At 45.8% G+C, this 17952-nt stretch overlaps 1 protein-coding gene across 1 annotated transcript in view; it reads left to right on the top strand.

The window, feature by feature from the left end:
* LOC129817105 (nesprin-2-like) overlaps window positions 1-17952 on the top strand; it is a 207966-nt gene that overhangs the window by 62190 nt on the left and 127824 nt on the right. Inside the window, exons 46-52 of the mRNA XM_055872054.1 lie at window positions 3425-3595; window positions 3944-5878; window positions 11590-11775; window positions 12888-13043; window positions 13793-14022; window positions 14206-16270; window positions 16891-17225. Coding sequence (XP_055728029.1) covers window positions 3425-3595; window positions 3944-5878; window positions 11590-11775; window positions 12888-13043; window positions 13793-14022; window positions 14206-16270; window positions 16891-17225 — 5078 coding nt within the window. The remainder of the gene's footprint in view (window positions 1-3424; window positions 3596-3943; window positions 5879-11589; window positions 11776-12887; window positions 13044-13792; window positions 14023-14205; window positions 16271-16890; window positions 17226-17952) is intronic.

Genomic DNA, 17952 nt, shown 5'->3' with positions numbered 1-17952 from the left:
CACAGGGAAGGGGGGGGGGGTCTATCGGCACCAGCGGAATTGCCAGCTTGAGGGCGAGTCCGTGATCCATAAAGTTCTCAGCTGCACCTGAATCGACTAGTGCTTTATGCTGGGAAGAGGGAGAAAAATCAAGGAAAAAAATGTATACAAACATGTGACCAACAGGGGGCTCTGGGTGAGTTTGATGCTGACTCACCTGGGATGACCGAGAAGTATTCTGCCTGCCCTCTCGACTCCCAGAGGGACTCCTCTAGCACCGGTCGGCCGTGTGTCCTCTGCGACCACAGCTGGTGCAAAAGGAGCCTCCTCCGGTACCCCTCGAAGCAGTCCCCCCTATCTCCATAGGAATGGGAGCGGGAGGGCTAGGAGGTGGAACTGACAGGACCCTTTCTGAACGCCCGCGGGCAGCTAGCAGATTGTCCAGCCGGAGAGACATGTCTATAAGTTTGTCTAGGGAGAGAGTGGTGTCCCGACACGCTAACTCCCTGCGGACTTCCTCCCCGAGGCTGCACCTGTAGTGGTCCATCAGGGTCCTGTCGTTCCACCCGGCCCCAGCGGCCAAGGTCCGGAACTCCAACGCGAAGTCCTGCGTACACCTCGTCTCCTGCCTAAGGTGAAATAGTTGCTCACCCGCCACTCGGTCCTCCGGAGGGTGGTCGATTACAGCCCGGAAATGGCGGGTGAACTCCTGATAGTGATCCCTCGCCGAGTCTGGGCCATTCCAGACCGCATTGGCCCACTCCAGAGCTCGGCCCGTCAGGCAGGAGACGAGGACGCTCACACTCTCCTCCCCCGAGGGAGTCGGCTTCACGGTAGCCAGGTACAACTCAAGCTGGAGGAGAAACCCCTGGCACCCAGCTGCCGTTCCATCGTACTCCCTCGGAGGCGCAATACGAAGTGCGCTGGAGCCGGACGCCGGGGGTGGAGTAGGTGGACTCGGAGGAACCGAGGTGAAGTGGGGAGACCACTCCTCTCCCATCGGTCCATTCTCTCCATCATCTGGTCCATTGCAGACCCTATCCGATGGAAGTATGATGGAGAACGCGTTCATCCATCGATGGAAGAGGGGAGGCCGCTGCTCCTGCTGACTCCATAGTAGGTGCGGGCTTCTGTAACACGGTAGTGGGTGCGGAGTCAGGTGCAGGAGGCAGAAAGTTCAGAATAGCGCTTTATTACGCACAGGGAAAAGTAGTACTCTCCACGAAACTGGGCGTAATCAAACAAATGCCCAAAACAGGTAACTAAACACGCACTACCACAAGTCAACACAGTGGGTGTAACGGCTGTCCTCCTCCTCTTCAGACGAAGAGGAGGAGTAGGGATTGGACCAAAGTGCAGCGTGATATTTGGACATAACGAAGTTTATTAAAGTACAGACGAAAACCGAACACACTTCAACAAACTACAAAATAAGAAAACGAACGATGTAGACAGACCTGAACATGGAACTTACATAAAGACACGAAGAACTCACGAACAGGAACAGACTACATCAAACGAACGAACAAACCGAAACAGTCCCGTGTGGTGCAACATACACAGACACAGAAGACAACCACCCACAAACAAACAGTGTGAACAGCCTACCTTTATATGGTTCTCAATCAGAGGAAAAGTCAAACACCTGTCTCTGATTGAGAACCATATAAGGCTAATTACAAACCACCTAAACATAGAAACACAAAACATAGAATGCCCACCCCAACTCACGCCCTGACCAACTAAACACATACAAAAATAACAGAAAACAGGTCAGGAACGTGACAGTGGGAAAAATAATCAAGCCCGCACAAAGAGCAGGCGGGCCTACCGGCTTAAATATCCCAACTCAAAATCTAAACAAGAAACAGGTGAAACTAATCAGACAAAACCAATAGAAAAGGGAAAAGGGATTGCTGGCAGCTAGTAGGCCGGTGACGACGACTGCCGAGCACCACCCGAACAGGAAGAGGAGCCACCTTCGGTAGGAGTTGTGACAGTATTTCCTATTCTTATTTCTCATGTGTTTTTTCTAGACTTGCATTGTTGGGTTTTTCACTGTACTTGTGCATGTGACATTAACTTAAAAAAGGTCACTGGTTACTTTAAAAAAGTTACAGAGTGTAATGGCTGTGATAGGAGAAAACTGAGGATGGATCAACAACATAGTAGTTACTCCACAATACTAACCTAAATGACAGAGTGAAAAGGAGGAAACCTGTGAAGAAAAGAAATACTCCAAGACATGCATCCTGTTTGCAATAAGGCACTAAAGAAATACTTAGTTAATTTCTTTGCACATTTTTTTTAATGTCCTGAATAAAAAGCATTATGTTTGGGGCAAATTCATCACAACACATCACTGAGTACCACTCTTCATATTTTCAAGCATGGTGGTGGCTGCATCATATTATGGGTCTGGTTGTCATCGGCAAGTAATAGGGAGTTTTAGGACACTGGGAGACAAATTCACCTTTCAGCAGGACAATAACCTAAAACACAAGCCCAAATATACACTGGAGTTGCTTACCATGACCTCATTGAATGTTCTCGAGTGCCTAGTTACAGTTTCAATTTAAATTGGCAAGACTTGAAAATGTCTGTCTAGCAATGAACAACAACCAACTAGACAGTGCTTAAAGAATAATGTGCAAAGGTGTGCAAAGCTCTTAGACTTACCTAAAAAGACTCACAGCTGTAATCACCACCACAGGTGCTTCTACAAAGTATTGACTCATGGGTGTGAATACTTATGTAAATGAGATTTCTGTATTTATTTATTTTTTTAATATTTTGAATTCAGGCTTTATCACAACAAAATGTGGAATAAGTCAAGTGGTATGAATAGTTTATGAAAGCACTGTATATACAGATCATCTCTCAGATCACATCAAGTGGCTACTCACATCACCCAGAGTTCAGTCTCTGACAGCATCTCTAACGGTCGAGCCTCCAAGCAGGAAGAAAGAAAAATCAGAGGTCTTCTGATGACAGCTGAACCAGAACAAATCCAACGCAGTCCTCATGGTGGCCGGGGATGAGGGACTAACAGTTAACCAATGTGGTTTACTCAGAACGAGTTAAACTAACTTTTAAAAACAAGAAAACAATTAAATAGCCATCTTGCTAGCTCACGTAGTTTGCATTGTTGCCCTCTCCTCACGTGTCGGGCTGTTCTCTAACATCTGTCCGTCTCCAAAATATGTCCAACATGCAACACAATAACTACGTCAGTCCGTGCTAGAAAAAGCTAAAAGCAACTAGGGGGTTACATGCAGTTTTGCTAACAGGAAAATGTTAACAAATGGGTAATCAAGGGACGATGCTAAATCATACTAGCTACTTCCTGTAGCAAAAGTAAATAATAGATTAATGTGGATGCTCTCTATTCTGTCCTACATAGACAACTCAAGATTAGATTAACTAACCATATAATCCCTCACAGGCTACACTGAACAATGGGAAGCAACTCCAAGGGATTCTACGTGAGGCGCTGTCACAGCTAGACTTCCTATTGGACTGTGTCGGAAGGGAGCGGGTGGAACAGTTCGAGAGAAGCGCTGGACAGGCCCTTAGCAACAGTGCAGCTCTCCTCACAGCCCTAGCCCAATCCCAGGTGAGCTATCATCTAAATCATAATATAATCAATGTATAATCAAACAACATAACTCAAAAGTAAATTGAACTAATACACAATTATCAAATGCAGAAATGTTACTTTTGCAGTATGAGTTGGCTTGTTGAAAGGCGTTTTAGGCCTAGTTTCAGAATGTATGGAGCCCTATGATGAAACTGATGAAACAAAATATGACTATCAGTAGGGGAAACTGAGGCATTTCAACCAAGTGTAAAAAGTTATGTTAAATTATATTTTGATTGGAACATCCCTTAACGTTAATATGATCCCTTTATGGAATCTTATATGCATCTTCACACCATTTCTAATGAATGTATGTATCTTTAGGTGTCCCTAGTGAGCACAGAGGTGGATGGAGACCATAAGAAACCAAGCAACACACCTGACAAAGCGCCATCTTGCAGCGAGGCATCCATTTTGTCACAACCTGTAGAGGAAGTGACTCCAGGCGGGATCAAACCTCTTCAGGCTAATATTGACTCAACGAAAGGTCCGGAAAAAGAGCAGGCTGAAAGCGGAGTGCAAAGCAAAAGAGCCATTACCAGAGGAACAATGGATGCTGTTAAAGAACCTACTAAGAAAGTGATGAGCGACACTGAACAAAGAGCAGAGGGCAAAGAATACGGAAAAGACTCATTGAAGGGCTGGAGCATCCAGCCAGCAGAGATAATGGTCACAGACATGGAGGATGGGGAGAGTCAAATACAAATTCCCATGGGAGAAACCTTAACTCCCATCACCAGCGTTGATATCTCAGCCACTGTGGTGGTGCCAGAGACCCCGGGTACTAGCCAATTTGGGGATACTGTAACAGAGATGACACCTCATCATATAGAACCAATGGATCGAGAGGGAACCTCATCGCCGACTCCGCACAAAGTGTTCACCATCGTTCTGGACACCGATCTCGAACGAAAACAACTTGATGGCTTGTCTATGGCCAACGCTCTCCAAAGCAGACCAGGTTACCATGGCAACAATGATATTGTACATACAGATTCACCTCAACATGGCGACAGTGAGATTCCGGCTACTGAGTCACATGACTATGCAAACACTGCGGTTGTATGCTCTGGACCATCGGTCAGAGGAGGACAAGAGTCTTCAGTACCAGATAAAGGCGCTCAACTCACTTACACTTTTTCTGTTGTCAAACAGAGTGACCAGGCAAAACAAGATTTGACTGAGCCTCCCCAAAAAGTGGCCACCGTTTTCTTGAACGCAGCTGTTGCACGTGCTGGGAAATTTCTTGTTCAGGAAGCTGAGACTCTACATCGTGAAGTCACTTCCTCTACCAAAGCTGAATTGGGCATTAAAAGCAGTGTGGGGCTAGGGACAGATCCACAGTCGGACCCTGTAACACATCTCATGCCGCATCCAGAAAGAAAGCAGCTAGAGACGCATGCAAGACCCACAGACAAATCACAGTCAGATAACAAAACACAACGCACAGAGTCTAGAGATTGCACTGAGACAAAGAAAGTATTTACAATTCTTTTGGACATGGAGCTACCTCCGTCTCAGTCCAAGGACATTCAAACCAGGGAGCCTCCTTGTGGTAATGGCTCAGATACATTTAGCTCTGGTGACTTTCCTTCAAAACTGACTGATAGTTCTGTCACTGAGAGCACCAAGAACACAGATGGCGGGCGGCGTGCCAAGTCAAAGCACAGGCGGCGGCGGAGGAGGGCTGATTTTAGGAGCTCAGCGTCCAAGGGCCCCAAAGTGAAGAGTTACAAGGGCCCCTCTGCTTCAAAGAACACGGAATCAGAGTGGGAGCAATCGCAGGGCCCCAAAACAAAAGGTCTGAAATCAAAAGGCCCCGAATCAGGGCTCACAGAGTCTAAGTCCGCTGAATTGGCGCTCACCGAATCCGAGTCACTGAGACACACTGATAACTCTGACAACACTGAACCAGGAAGTGTTGACGATGACGTAGACACAGACGCTAAAGATGCCAGACAGACAGAAATGACAGACAGCCAAATAGCTGTAAACACAGAAGCCTCTGACAGAATGAAGGAGACTACAGACATCACCTGTGCTACAGACAGCAAAGATAACAGACAGACTGTGAGCAAAGACACTGGAAAGATAGACACTACTGACATGCTACAGGTGAATGATCTCACACAGACAGATGTCAGTCAGCCAGATGCCACAAGAGACAATACACAGTTGTCACATGCACCTTCACCAGCATATGCATCCACAGAGATTGATCCCAGAGAGGGAACAGAAAGGACAGCTCCACAGGAACAGGTAAGGGAAATTTCTCTCCATTTCTCTCTCCCACACACACACGTTCTCCTCAGGGACAATTTTTTAAGCATTTGGAGTAGTAAGAGTATGACAGCCCAGAGGATACACGTTACATTTTATAAACTTTAAGCCTGCAGATTCAGGTTTTGAAAGGGGGTTGTACACGCAAGTCAAACACTCGAACATGTAGTTAATGGCGGTCTTTCCCTGAGGGGATTTGACCTTTCAAGGCTCTTGTTTCGCCCAAGATCCAACAACGTTAAGTGACGTTATTATGAGTGAATTGGAATGGTCAGGCCAGGAGTAGCTTGTTTGTGTGGCATTTAAAGGTCACACCTTGGCTCAAAGTAAAATTGGAGGAATTTGACTCATCATACAGTGGCCCCACCACTTCTAGCCTAGGAATTTACTCCCCTAATGCCTGATGACTGAGGCTTACTGAGGGCTATATGAAGAGAGATAATCAGGGTATGGCCTTCCAGAGGACATCGTCTCCGACCATGCCCCCCAATTCACGTCACAGGTATGGAGAGCCTTCATGGAGAAGTTGGGGGTCATGGTCAGCCTCACTTCTGGGTACCTGTCTCAGTCTAAAGGGCTGGTAGAGAGGACCAACCAGGAGCTAGGGAGGTTCCTAAGGAGTCACTGCCAGGACCGGCAGGGGGAGTGGGCCCGGTTCCTTCCATGGGCGGGATATGCCCAGAACTCACTTTGCGTAGATGGATTGAATAGTGCGGGTGATACCTGGGTGTCCAGCGGCGTGGGATGTGTGCGCCCAGGTAAACAGATGTTTCCTCGCCTCCGTGGGGACGTAGATGTGCTCAGGAGGGCAGGTAGCAGGTTCCCTCTCCAGAGCCTGGCGGATGTCCACATCTACGGCCCAAAACACAGGGTCAACAATATGGGAGGACGGAATGATGGGCTTGAGGGCACTCACAGGACTTTCAACCGTCGAGGAACCACAGGTTAAGGGAAAGCAGGTCTTCCGACACCTGGGTGCCCAGGTGGTTATTTTCATCCAGGAGATGGTGACGTCATGACGTTGGAGCCACGGAAAACCGAGGATGACTTTGTGTACAGGAGCAGTGATGAGGAAGGGAAAGCTTTCTTGGTGCATGAGTCCGACAGTGAGTGGTGCTGTGATGTGATGTGTGTGATAGTGCTGGATCCTAATGGTTGTTTATCCAGGGCTTGGACCGGAATAGGAGAGGAGAGCGGGGACGCAGTGATGTTAACCTCTAACGCCTCACAAACCTGGATCCGGGAGCACCCCCATCAAAAAAGCTGACTAGCATAGCCTAGCCTAAAGCCACAGGGGTATCATATAATAAAATGTTCATGAAATCACAAGTCCAAGACACCAAATGAAAGATACACATCTTGTGAATCAAGCCATCATTTCTGATTTTTAAAATGTTTTACAGGTTAGACACAATATGTAAATCTATTAGCTAACCACGTTAGCAAAAGACACCACTTCTTTACTCCACCATTTTTTTACTCCATCAGTAGCTATCACAAATTCGACCAAATAAAGATATAAATAGCCACTAACCAAGAAACAACCTCATCAGATGACAGTCTGATAACATATTTATTGTATAGCATATGTTTTGTTAGAAAAATGTGCATATTTCAGGTATAAATCAGAGTTTACCATTGCAGTCACCATCACAACTCTCACCAAAGCGACTAGAATAACTACAGAGACCATCGTGTATTAGCTAATTACTCATCATAAAACATTTCTTAAAAATACACAGCGTACAGCAGATGAAAGACACAGATCTTGTGAATCCAGACAATATTTCAGATTTTCTAAGTGTTTTACAGCGAAAACACAATATAGCGTTATATTAGCTTACCACAATAGCAAACATCACAACAGCATTGATTCAAGGCAAAAATAGCGATAACGTATTCACCACCAAAATATATTATTTTTTTCACTAACCTTCTCAGAATTCTTCAGATGAGTCCTATAACATCATATTACACAATGCATATAGAGTTTGTTCGAAAAAATGTGCATATTTAGCGGCACAAATCGTGCTTATACAATGAGAATAGTTTCCAAAACCTCAAGCAATCTGTCCGGCGCCATCTTGGAGAGGCACCTATTCTAATCGAAAACTATTCATAAACTTGACTAAAAAAATACAGGTTGGACAGCAATTGAAAGACAAATTAGTTCTTAATGCAATCGCTGGGTTACATTTTTAAAATTAACGTTACTTCAAGCATACAGCGTGCGCTAAAGCGAGACCGCACCATAATTCATGGCGGAATTATTATTTGACATTTGTCAACATAAGTATGAATTAACAGCATAAAGACTGCTTACTATTTGTTGAGCTTCCATCAGAATCTTCGGCAAGGTGTCCTTTCTCCAGAACAATCGTCTTTTGGCTGAAAGATGTCCTCTTGTCCTGTCGAATTAGCCGCTAACGTTAGCCACCCACTGGAGAGGAGTCCAACTCGGGAAAGCGCGTGACAAAGAAATCAAGGAAAATCACAATAAACTGATATAAACTGCTATAAATTGGTTTAAATTAACTACCTTATGATGTCTTTAACAACTATAACAAATAAAAACATGACCGGAGATACAGAACTGCTAAAACGAAAGCTTTGCCGGAGGCCATAGTGATGTCCCTGATGCACCAGGCGCACCGTTGAAAAGGACGGTACTTCCGTTCCACGGTCTTATATAAGGCCCCAGATTGCGCAATCGACTCCATTGAAATTCTCACCGCTTACTGACATCTAGAGGAAAGGCGTATGCAGTGCATGTAGCCCGATGGCTTACATGGGGACTTATAAACTGGCCTCAGAACAGGGACCTCGATTTCTGAAATCTCACTCCCTGACAGGAAATGTGCTGCAGAATGAGTTCTGTTTCACTCAGATAAATAATTCAAACGGTTTTAGAAACTAGAGAGTGTTTTCTATCCAATAGTAATAATAATATGCATATTGTACGAGCAAGAATTGAGTACGAGGCAGTTTAATTTGGGAACTCATTTTTACAAAGTCGAAATGGCGCCCCCTAGTGTCAAGAAGTTTTAAGGGATGTTACGGGAGGAGGTGTAGGGATCGGACCAAGACGCAGAGTGGAAAGTGTTCATATTTTTATGAAAGTAAACTGAACACTTCAAGATACAAAACAACAAACGTGATCAAACCGAAAACAGTCCCGTGTGGCACGAACACTGACACGAAATACAATCACCCACAAAACCCAACACCAAACAGGTTACCTTAATATGGTTCACAAATCAGGGACAACGATTGACAGCTGCCTCTGATTGAGAACCATATCAGGTCAAACACAGAAATAGACAAAACCAGACACAAAACAATGAATGCCCACCCAACTCACGTCCTGACCCACTAAAACAAACAATTAACACAATAACTAGGGTCAGAACGTGACAAGGGAGGAGAGGAGGGCCTGGTCAATACAATGCCCTGCGTCACCAGAGTCCACTAGAGCTGTAGAGACAACACCTGAGACAGCCAGTTAAATGGAACACAGGAAGGCTTTGGCAGAAACCAATGAATGAATTCTCACGCCTACCCTGGGAGCCAGATGATCAGGGGCCGTTCCTCTGCCCCAGTGGACTTCGCGTTGGGAAGCACCGGACGCTGGATGCCTCTCCTGGCCACAATAGGGACACAGCCCCAGCTACCTCCGGCGACGTTGCTCTGCTGTGGGGAAGAGTGTGACCCCTATTTCCATGGGTTCAGGCTCTGCTCCAAGACGGCCTAAAGAGTAGAGCAAGGTGCGAGGGGTGCGCCGACGTTCCCAAAGAAGGTTATCCAGACAGGTGGCGATCGCGATGAGCGCGTCCAGGGAAAGGTTGTCGTCTCGGCACGCCAACTCCATCTGGACCTCCTCGCGCATTCTTCTTCACTGGAGGCTGCCACGGTCCGTAAGGTGAGGGCGTATTCGGCAGCTGTCTGGGAACCCTGCCGGAGTTGGAGAAGTCACTCACCTCCCTCTCTGCCCTCTGGTGGATGGTTGAAGACTGCCCTGAACAGAGCCATGAACCCCTCCTCTCCTCTCTGCCAGAAGGCCGTAGGGGGGGGGGGGGGGGGGGCAGGGATAGACGTGACAATACAACAGCTTTTCATGCTTTTATTTTATATGTAACATGACAGAAAATCAAATTAAGTAGTTTTCTACCGAAACAAACGTTTGTGTTGTAAATATGCTTTCATTATAGAGCTGAATTTCGAGCTTCTGACAATTTTAAGAAAATCTAGACTTTATGTTGATCCATCTACCTCAATGCTTGTTCAAAGTCCACAAAGATTAAAATAAATGTATAATCAGGGACCCGAAGCTGCTATCCGTAATTTGAAAAACAACAAAACAACAACACTGGCACTTGGTTTGCTAGCTATAAAGCAGAGAGATGGGCCTGTAGAAATGTAACCCCTCTCAAATTCATAGATGGAGCTATAGATGCAAGGACCGATCCTCCATGAAATAGTTTTAACATATTTTAAAGCTTTACATTGTTTGTTTACAAAGATATTGCTTTCAGACAGTGGAGTAAAACTACCTTATATTTTGGGTTATGATGGATTTGATGGCATTGAACTAAACTCATGAGGCATTTCTGAGTGATATTACTTGTGAAAATAAATGGTATATATCATTAATCTAAATGATCAGAAATGGCTGCAGATTAGGAGTGTAAATATCACTGCAAATATCATAGATTGGGCCTTTAATGTGTATCCAAGTCAAGAGCCCTGCTGTTTCAGAGTGTGGGGCAGTATAGTTGTGATAAATCATTGGCTGCTTTACCTGAGCCCTGGGCTAACATCAGGTCCCTCCTGTGGACATAATCATATTTATTTTGATCTAAAAGGCTAAAGTGGGTCCTAGATAAGCACTCCTAATCTGAGGAATATGGCCTCTGCACCCCTAATCTGAGGAATATGGCCTCTGCACCCCTAATCTGAGGAATATGGCCTCTGCACTCCTAATCTGAGGAATATGGCCTCTGCACTCCTAATCTGAGGAATATGGCCCCTGCACTCTTAATCTGAAGAATATGGCCCCTGCACTCCTACTCTGTCACTTTATGAATACGGACCCTGGGTGGGATAGCCTTAGTACCTGTAACCTGCAATATAAAGCACATCCTCCCATATATTACTGCTTAATAGCATTCCTGCTCTACTGTTGTTTTGAAATGTTGAGAGAGATTTTATGCAAGTATCAGCTTGCCTTGTCACCTGTCGGTTTGAGGATAGCCTATCACTTCACTATGTGAGGAATAAGTTATTTACACCACTCAGTGATGACTTCATCTCACGCTAGCCCTGTAGCTCTCGATATCTCAACCACACTCCTACTCCCTGACTAGTTCCTGCTGTATCATGTTCCCCCGTGCTAAGCCCAATGACACTGATCTAACAGGATTAGCTGGAGACTACACCAAACATTTTTCACCAATTGTGTTGTGTCAGATAAGTGATTCCATCAAGGAAGGAAGTAAAGAGGGACGTGGTGTTAAACTATTGGAACAGAGCCCTGGTTTCCCTCGGGGCAAGGCCCAGCTCCTTACTCAGTCACATTCCTGCTCTAATAGCTGCGCTGACTCGGTGGGGCAGAGAGGAACAGAGTTGTTGTCAGAAATACCAGACAGGAGAGCAGGTGAGTCCACCGTCCCATTGCCGTCATGTTCCCACAGATGCAGGAGGGGAGTGAAGTCAAGAGGAGTACCTCGGTCCAGACTGGGGGGTTGCTATCCGAAGCCGTGGCGAAGGTGGAGAGAGTTGGGGGAGCGGTGTGCCCGGAGGTCCCGCGTCACAGGTCCACTATGCAAGGCATCCTCTCTGAGGTCCAAGGGTTGGTGGAGAGGAAGGACATCCTCAAGGTGAGTGTTAGGGAGTTTCTCTGTACGGCCGACCATGAGATTCGAACTTGTGTTCATAACAATAATACTCACCCGACCACAATCGGTAATTCTCAACAGCAATACTCAGCCAAGCCAATGGTGTGTGAACTGAGACAGTTGGCTATTAGATCTCAGGGAAGGTAAGGTGGCGTCAACATGGGATATGGTTTACTGTGCGTTGTAGGAATTTGTTTCCAAGAAACCCAACTTGTTGTTCAAGAGGATAATAACATTCAAAATAAGAACCTAAGGAAAACTTCTTTAAAAAAACAGGCCTTAAAAACATCTACATTTTAGTTAGTATCTAATGTGCGTATCAATATGAGACATAAAAATTGCATAAAAATTGCTATAAAAAGGATATTTCAACATTTTCTCGACCACAGATAAAATAAGTTGTTGCTCCCAAATATGTGGCTCTATCCACAAAATAATTGCAGTTCAGTCAACTGCATGGATCAGTGAACAGATAAACAAACAAACTCTGATGTGGCATGGGCCTTGATGATGCTGTATTCCCAAGGCTTTGGGGTGAAGTTTCCTAATCCTAATCTTAACCATTAGTGGCAAAAATGCTAAACTGACCCAAGATCGGCGTCTAAGAGGAAACTTCATGCTACTCCATTCCCAAGATGCCTGTGGCAGGAAGCTTTACAGGAAGGAGCCAATGATATTTCCTGTGTAGCCATGGAGATTTCTCAGTAACGGCACATCTCGCTTTAGAATCAGCAAACGATTATGTCCCCCCAGCACCACACCCGTCCATACCAGACCTGGGTCAAATATGTATGTCAAATACTTGGAGCTTGGTATTTTCAATTTTGGGATTATTCCATTGTTTCCATTGAACCAGTAAAACTGAATTGAGTATAGCTCAAGTATTTGACATCCAACCCAGGTCTGGTTGTACACACCAGGGTTGTGTTCATTAGGACATGCAGCAGAAAATGCTTTCAAAAGTTTTGCAGTGTAAAATGTGCATTTCTTATTAAACAAATCAAGTTTGTCATTCCCTGTTTCAGTCTATTTTCTTCTGTTTGGTCCATGAATATGTCCCATTACTATATTTACTCTGTGCTGTTGTGTTGAAGGGATGCCAGTGGATGGAGGCGGCTTGGTACCTGCAGCCTTCGCTGAGAAAGCCAGAGATCCAAATAGGGCGCACTGTCCTCAGGGTTCTAGGATGCCGCTACCAGCCAGCCCAGCTCAACCCTGCCAACATGGCCCAGCAACTGACGGAGGCTGAGGTGGGAGACTGTCCTTTTCTAATGAACAATTTTCCCTTTCAAGAACATAATAGACATTTGAAAATACACATTTTCAAGTGTCAGACTGACCATCTTATATACAAACAAACAATCAGTCATAAAATAAAAAGACAGAGGACAAAACATAAAACAAAACTGTCATTTAATGGGCTACACACCCCGAACTGATATCACTGTGTAAAATGCTTTTACAAAAGGAAAGCTTTATTTGGGATTCTACTGAAGACATTTCCTTTTCTGCCCTGTATGCACATGTATTGCTTTTTTGTCACTCTAGCCAACTGGCACATTATATTGATATTTCAACAATCCTCTCATTTATTTAACCTTTACAGTTCTTTCATATCAATGTCAACAAGAATGTATAATGAGACAAGGAGAGGAAGCTATTTCTAACTTTGATTTGCTAAGTCTAACTTTTCAAGTACATTATCACCCTTCTTGGCTTTTGTGTAAGTGTAGAGTGTTTGATAAATACAGATGCTATGTGCAAAGCCCATGGTCTAGTGGAACCCCCCTCAGCTCCAGACACATATACTCTCCTTACTGAAGGTCAGGGTTCAATCCCCACTTCAACCTTACTGTTTCTTACACCTGCCTGTCTCCCCTCTGTGATTTCAATACTTTAAAAAATAGCTTCTTCTTTTTTTTTAATGGATTATATTTTTTATGGGTCCCAGCTCACTGGAACCCAGACTGAGTGTGTCCCCGTGATACCTTTTTTGCAGGACTGCAGACGCTACGTGCTTGAGCAGGTGGCTGCGATAAACCATGTGGTCGGTGATCCAGAGGACGCAACAAATCTGGAGGGGCGATGGAGTGCAGCCCTGTTGGATGCCTCGGCCACAGTGCAGGTCAAAGAGGCTCAGCTTCACCTGGTCACACAGTACCACAGGCAGACTCAGGCCATCCGGAGCATTCTGGAGAGATGGGCAAGCGAGATGGATGAGCTACAATCGTGAGTCCATGCACTTGCATTGTCCGGGCTACTATTATTGTGCATAATGTTGTATTTATGCATCTTTAGGCCTCTGTGTTCCTTTAAATAGTACAGTTGATTTACAATATCATTGATCAAAAGTTTGTATTTGACCAAGATATGCACTTATTCACTCTTTGTCTATTCCTGCTGATCTAACAGGGACACTCGAAGCAGTGCGCTTCAGGCTGAAAAACTACATGCTCTGTTATGTAACATTGAACAGCAGAAGGGCATGATGGGGGAGCTGCTCCAGGTGTGTTGCCAGGTGTCTTCCCACCTGAGTGAAGACGAGGGGTCAGGGGCACTCCTCGCTCAGCTAGGGGATCTGCAGGAGGAGTGGAGGCTTTTGGAGGGGGCCGGGAATAGAGGCCTGAGGCATGCCTCAATTGGTTCTTCTCAGTCCTCTATCCTTCTACAAAAGGCTGAGCAGCTGCATTGCAAGCTTGAGGCTCTTCAGAAGTCCATCACCCTCTTACAGTCCTCTCAATTGCAGCATGACACTCACAAAGCTTTAGAGCTGACCTTTATGACTGCTGACTTGAAAGCCTTCAACCAGCAGTACCTACACCTGCTGGGGCAATCAGAGGATTTTACCCAATTTTCTCTTGGGCAGAAGGAGAAGGAGGATGTGGAGTGTACTCTTCAGCGCTTGAGCTACTTACTTGCCTCCACTCAGAGGTTGCTCTCTGCTCAGTCATACTCTATAGCAAAACCCTCCTTGGCTAAAATCATCAAGCAAATGCAAGACTTGATTATCTGGGCCAAGCAGGTGGAAAACCACATCGCAGCAGGTGAAAAGGTAGCCTTCTTCCCTGAAGAGGCCCGTCTCCAAATTGCCAGCATGAGGAAACTTCAATCTGAGATTTTGGCAAGGCATTCCAGGGTGCACTACAAAGTTGAGGACCTGAAAGAACTGATTTCGGATGAGGGGGAAATTGACAAAGTGCTGTCATCACTGAAGACCTTGAAGGACCTCTACGAAACAGTCTCAGATAACTCTGCTCGTATTCTGAAGGAAATGGAGGCTGTTTTGGAGGAAAGAGAGAAGATGCTGGTCCAGATCTCAAAAGTGAACAGCTGGCTAGCAGTGGCATACCATGAGAGAGAGGTCACCGCAGATGTAGAGAATGTGTCCAAAGACACCATCCCAGATCTGGAAAGCAAGCTGCAGTTTCACATGGGTGCCATCAAGGAAGCAGAAAGACAGCTGGCTGTCACGGACGCCCTTTTGGAGACCTGCATGGAGGTCTCTTCGGGGTTGAGTTCAGCAGAGAGCCACTTTCTTGTCAACAGGCTCACAGGCCTCCGGACCGAGGTGGATGGAATGGTGGCCTACGAGAAAGCAGCCCACTGGGAGCTGGAGGAACTGCTTCACACCCGGACTTCTTCGGCCGAGGAACTGGCGGCTGTCCAGGTGAGCGTGCAACAGATATGGGCCGACCTGGAGAGGCAGAGGTTCCCAGTGACAAAGGACTCCCTATCTGCCATAGAGCCCTTGACACACATGCTCCTGGAGCACCAATGTCAGATCCAGGAACTCCAGTACTGCCAAGAGGACCAGAAAAGCACCCTCTTGCGTACCATTGGCGAACTGCAGGAGAAGGTGAAAACTCTCCACCACCACGCCCTGGAACATGAGAAGTACCTGACCTACCGGCAGCGCATGGAAGACTCCAGGGAGGTGGCAAAGGAGCGTGCTCAGTGCTCCAAAGACAAGAGAGTCAGCGTGGGGGAAAGGTTCAGTCTTTGCCAGGCTCTCCTTGTGGAACTTCCACTGGTGAAGACCCAGTGCCAGGATGCTTCCGACCAGCTTGAGGCCATCGCCCAAGACCTGCACCTATCGGATAGAATGTTGCTCCTGTCGGAGAGGCAGAGGATCCGGCGAACTGTTGAAAACCTAGCCTCCTGGGAGCTTGCCATCACTGACGACGTCAAAAACCTAGAGGGAAAGCTGCTGGAAGGTCTCAGATTCTGCACCGAGCTTCCTGCCATGATGGACCTTCTTCAACAGGTCAGGCAGGAGCTGACGGAGTTCGACCCGGTGAAGCCAGACGTGAGGGCCATCAACATAGCGCTGCGGAGGTGCTGGGTGATCTGGAGGAACGTAGAGTCTGCCATGCGGGTGTTGGAAGCTTTGAGGCAGAGAGAGCAAGTGGAGATGAGCCAGTGTGGGGAGCTGCACACCCTGAGGAATGACGTTGTGCAGAAGTGCCACGCATGCATGGTAAGTTCAGTGGGCTCATTACATTACAATTGTTGTAATTCGCAATTTCAGCTACGGTGTGTATTACATTTCAAAAAATATGCATGAAATTTGAGTTGGTTGACGTGATAAACATTATAAAACGGATTGTTTGGATCCTAGATGCTTATTGGACGAGCAGCGTTCCAAGCCTGCTAACAGTTCCATCTGAATTATCACTGCACCTCCATAAGAATATCATCATGTTCATGTTGCTGTTCAAATCATTGATTGAATTTATCTCAACTCATACATTATTTCCCCTTGCTTCTAGGGTACTATTTGGTTTGTAACAGTGGGGTTTAATATAAGCCTTGCTGTCTGCCTGTCCGGCCATGGAAACAATGTTTCACTTTTGAAATGCTATCTCCCCTGTACCATAGAGAGTGAATGGTGCCCAGACGAGACACTTAACTGAAATGGTGTATTACAACAATTTATCCCTCAAACATTTTCCTTAACTTCTATTGGAACTGACTTTAATGTTGTTTGTGTAATAAGATTCAACCACGCAGGTTGTATTGTATTGTGGTAGACTTCAAATGAAATTCTTGCCTGAATTCTTGATAATCTTTCTTAATAATCTTGTATATGTCCTGTAGGAGAATTTGTCCCATGCTCGGGAAGCCCTGAAGGATTACCACTGGGCTGCCCAAGGAGTGGTAACCTTCCTCCTCGAAGCCGAGGCCATGTTCCTGGCACCTCCAGGCGGATTTGTGGACTGCACAGAGGAGCAATGGCACACCCAAGAGCCCCTAGCCTCCCTGGGGGAGAGCCTTCAGGTGCAAATCAGCCATCTCCTGGAGCTGGCACCCCAGCAGACCTGTCTCTCTTTCCCCCAGAGCGAGCAGCTCCACATACGGGTCCTGAGCCACCTTTTGGTGGAGAGGGCCGCACTCGAGGCCCAGGTTGAGCTCAGGACAGAGGCCTTGCAGAGGTAGGCCAAAGGTTACACACTCACTCACCAAAGGTTACACATGGCCTTTGGTCCTTACTGTTTTGGTCACAGTCTAAAAACACATTAACACTAAATGTTATCGTACAAAGAAGCTTGATGAACATTAGATGCTGAACATTGGTCACCAAATAGGCATGCATTGTCAACCGTTCTAAGCTATTACATTTTTTTGGGAATGTGAGATGCGGCGTGCCACTATGATGTATTTATTTATTTACCAGGTTAGTCTCATTGAGATGAATAATCTATTTTACAAGAGAAACCTGGACAAAATAGCAGCACACAAAGTTGCAGACACATTGACAACACAAAGCATTACAGTTTAGAAAACATCAACTTACACATTGAACAGCGCTGGGACCACTTATATCAGGGGTAATCAACTAAATTAGGCAGGTTGCTGAGTGGGTGCTGAGCGGATGGGAACATAATAGTAATTCGTACACTGCACGTTGACAGTCTAGCACTCCGAGACCCATGTCTGTAGTCTCTGCTGAAATGGAATGTTGGTGTAATTGAGACAAATAGGTTCAGCAGTCTAATAAATATAATTTTTGTGCCTTGTTACTTTTCCCTCTGTTCACCCTTGTTTGACGAGAACTAAATTAATGCCTGGATGAGAATGCAGCTCATGTCTATGAATTTTATGTTGCATTGAATCAAATAAGATTAGAGAGTTAGAGATCCGGGAACTTTGTATGTAAAT

The sequence above is a fragment of the Salvelinus fontinalis genome, chromosome 20 (genome assembly GCF_029448725.1).
Source record: "Salvelinus fontinalis isolate EN_2023a chromosome 20, ASM2944872v1, whole genome shotgun sequence".
In the NCBI taxonomy this organism is placed as follows: Eukaryota; Metazoa; Chordata; class Actinopteri; order Salmoniformes; family Salmonidae; genus Salvelinus; species Salvelinus fontinalis.
Note: the sequence above shows the minus strand (reverse complement) of the source record. Positions and strands in the feature narration are given on the sequence as shown.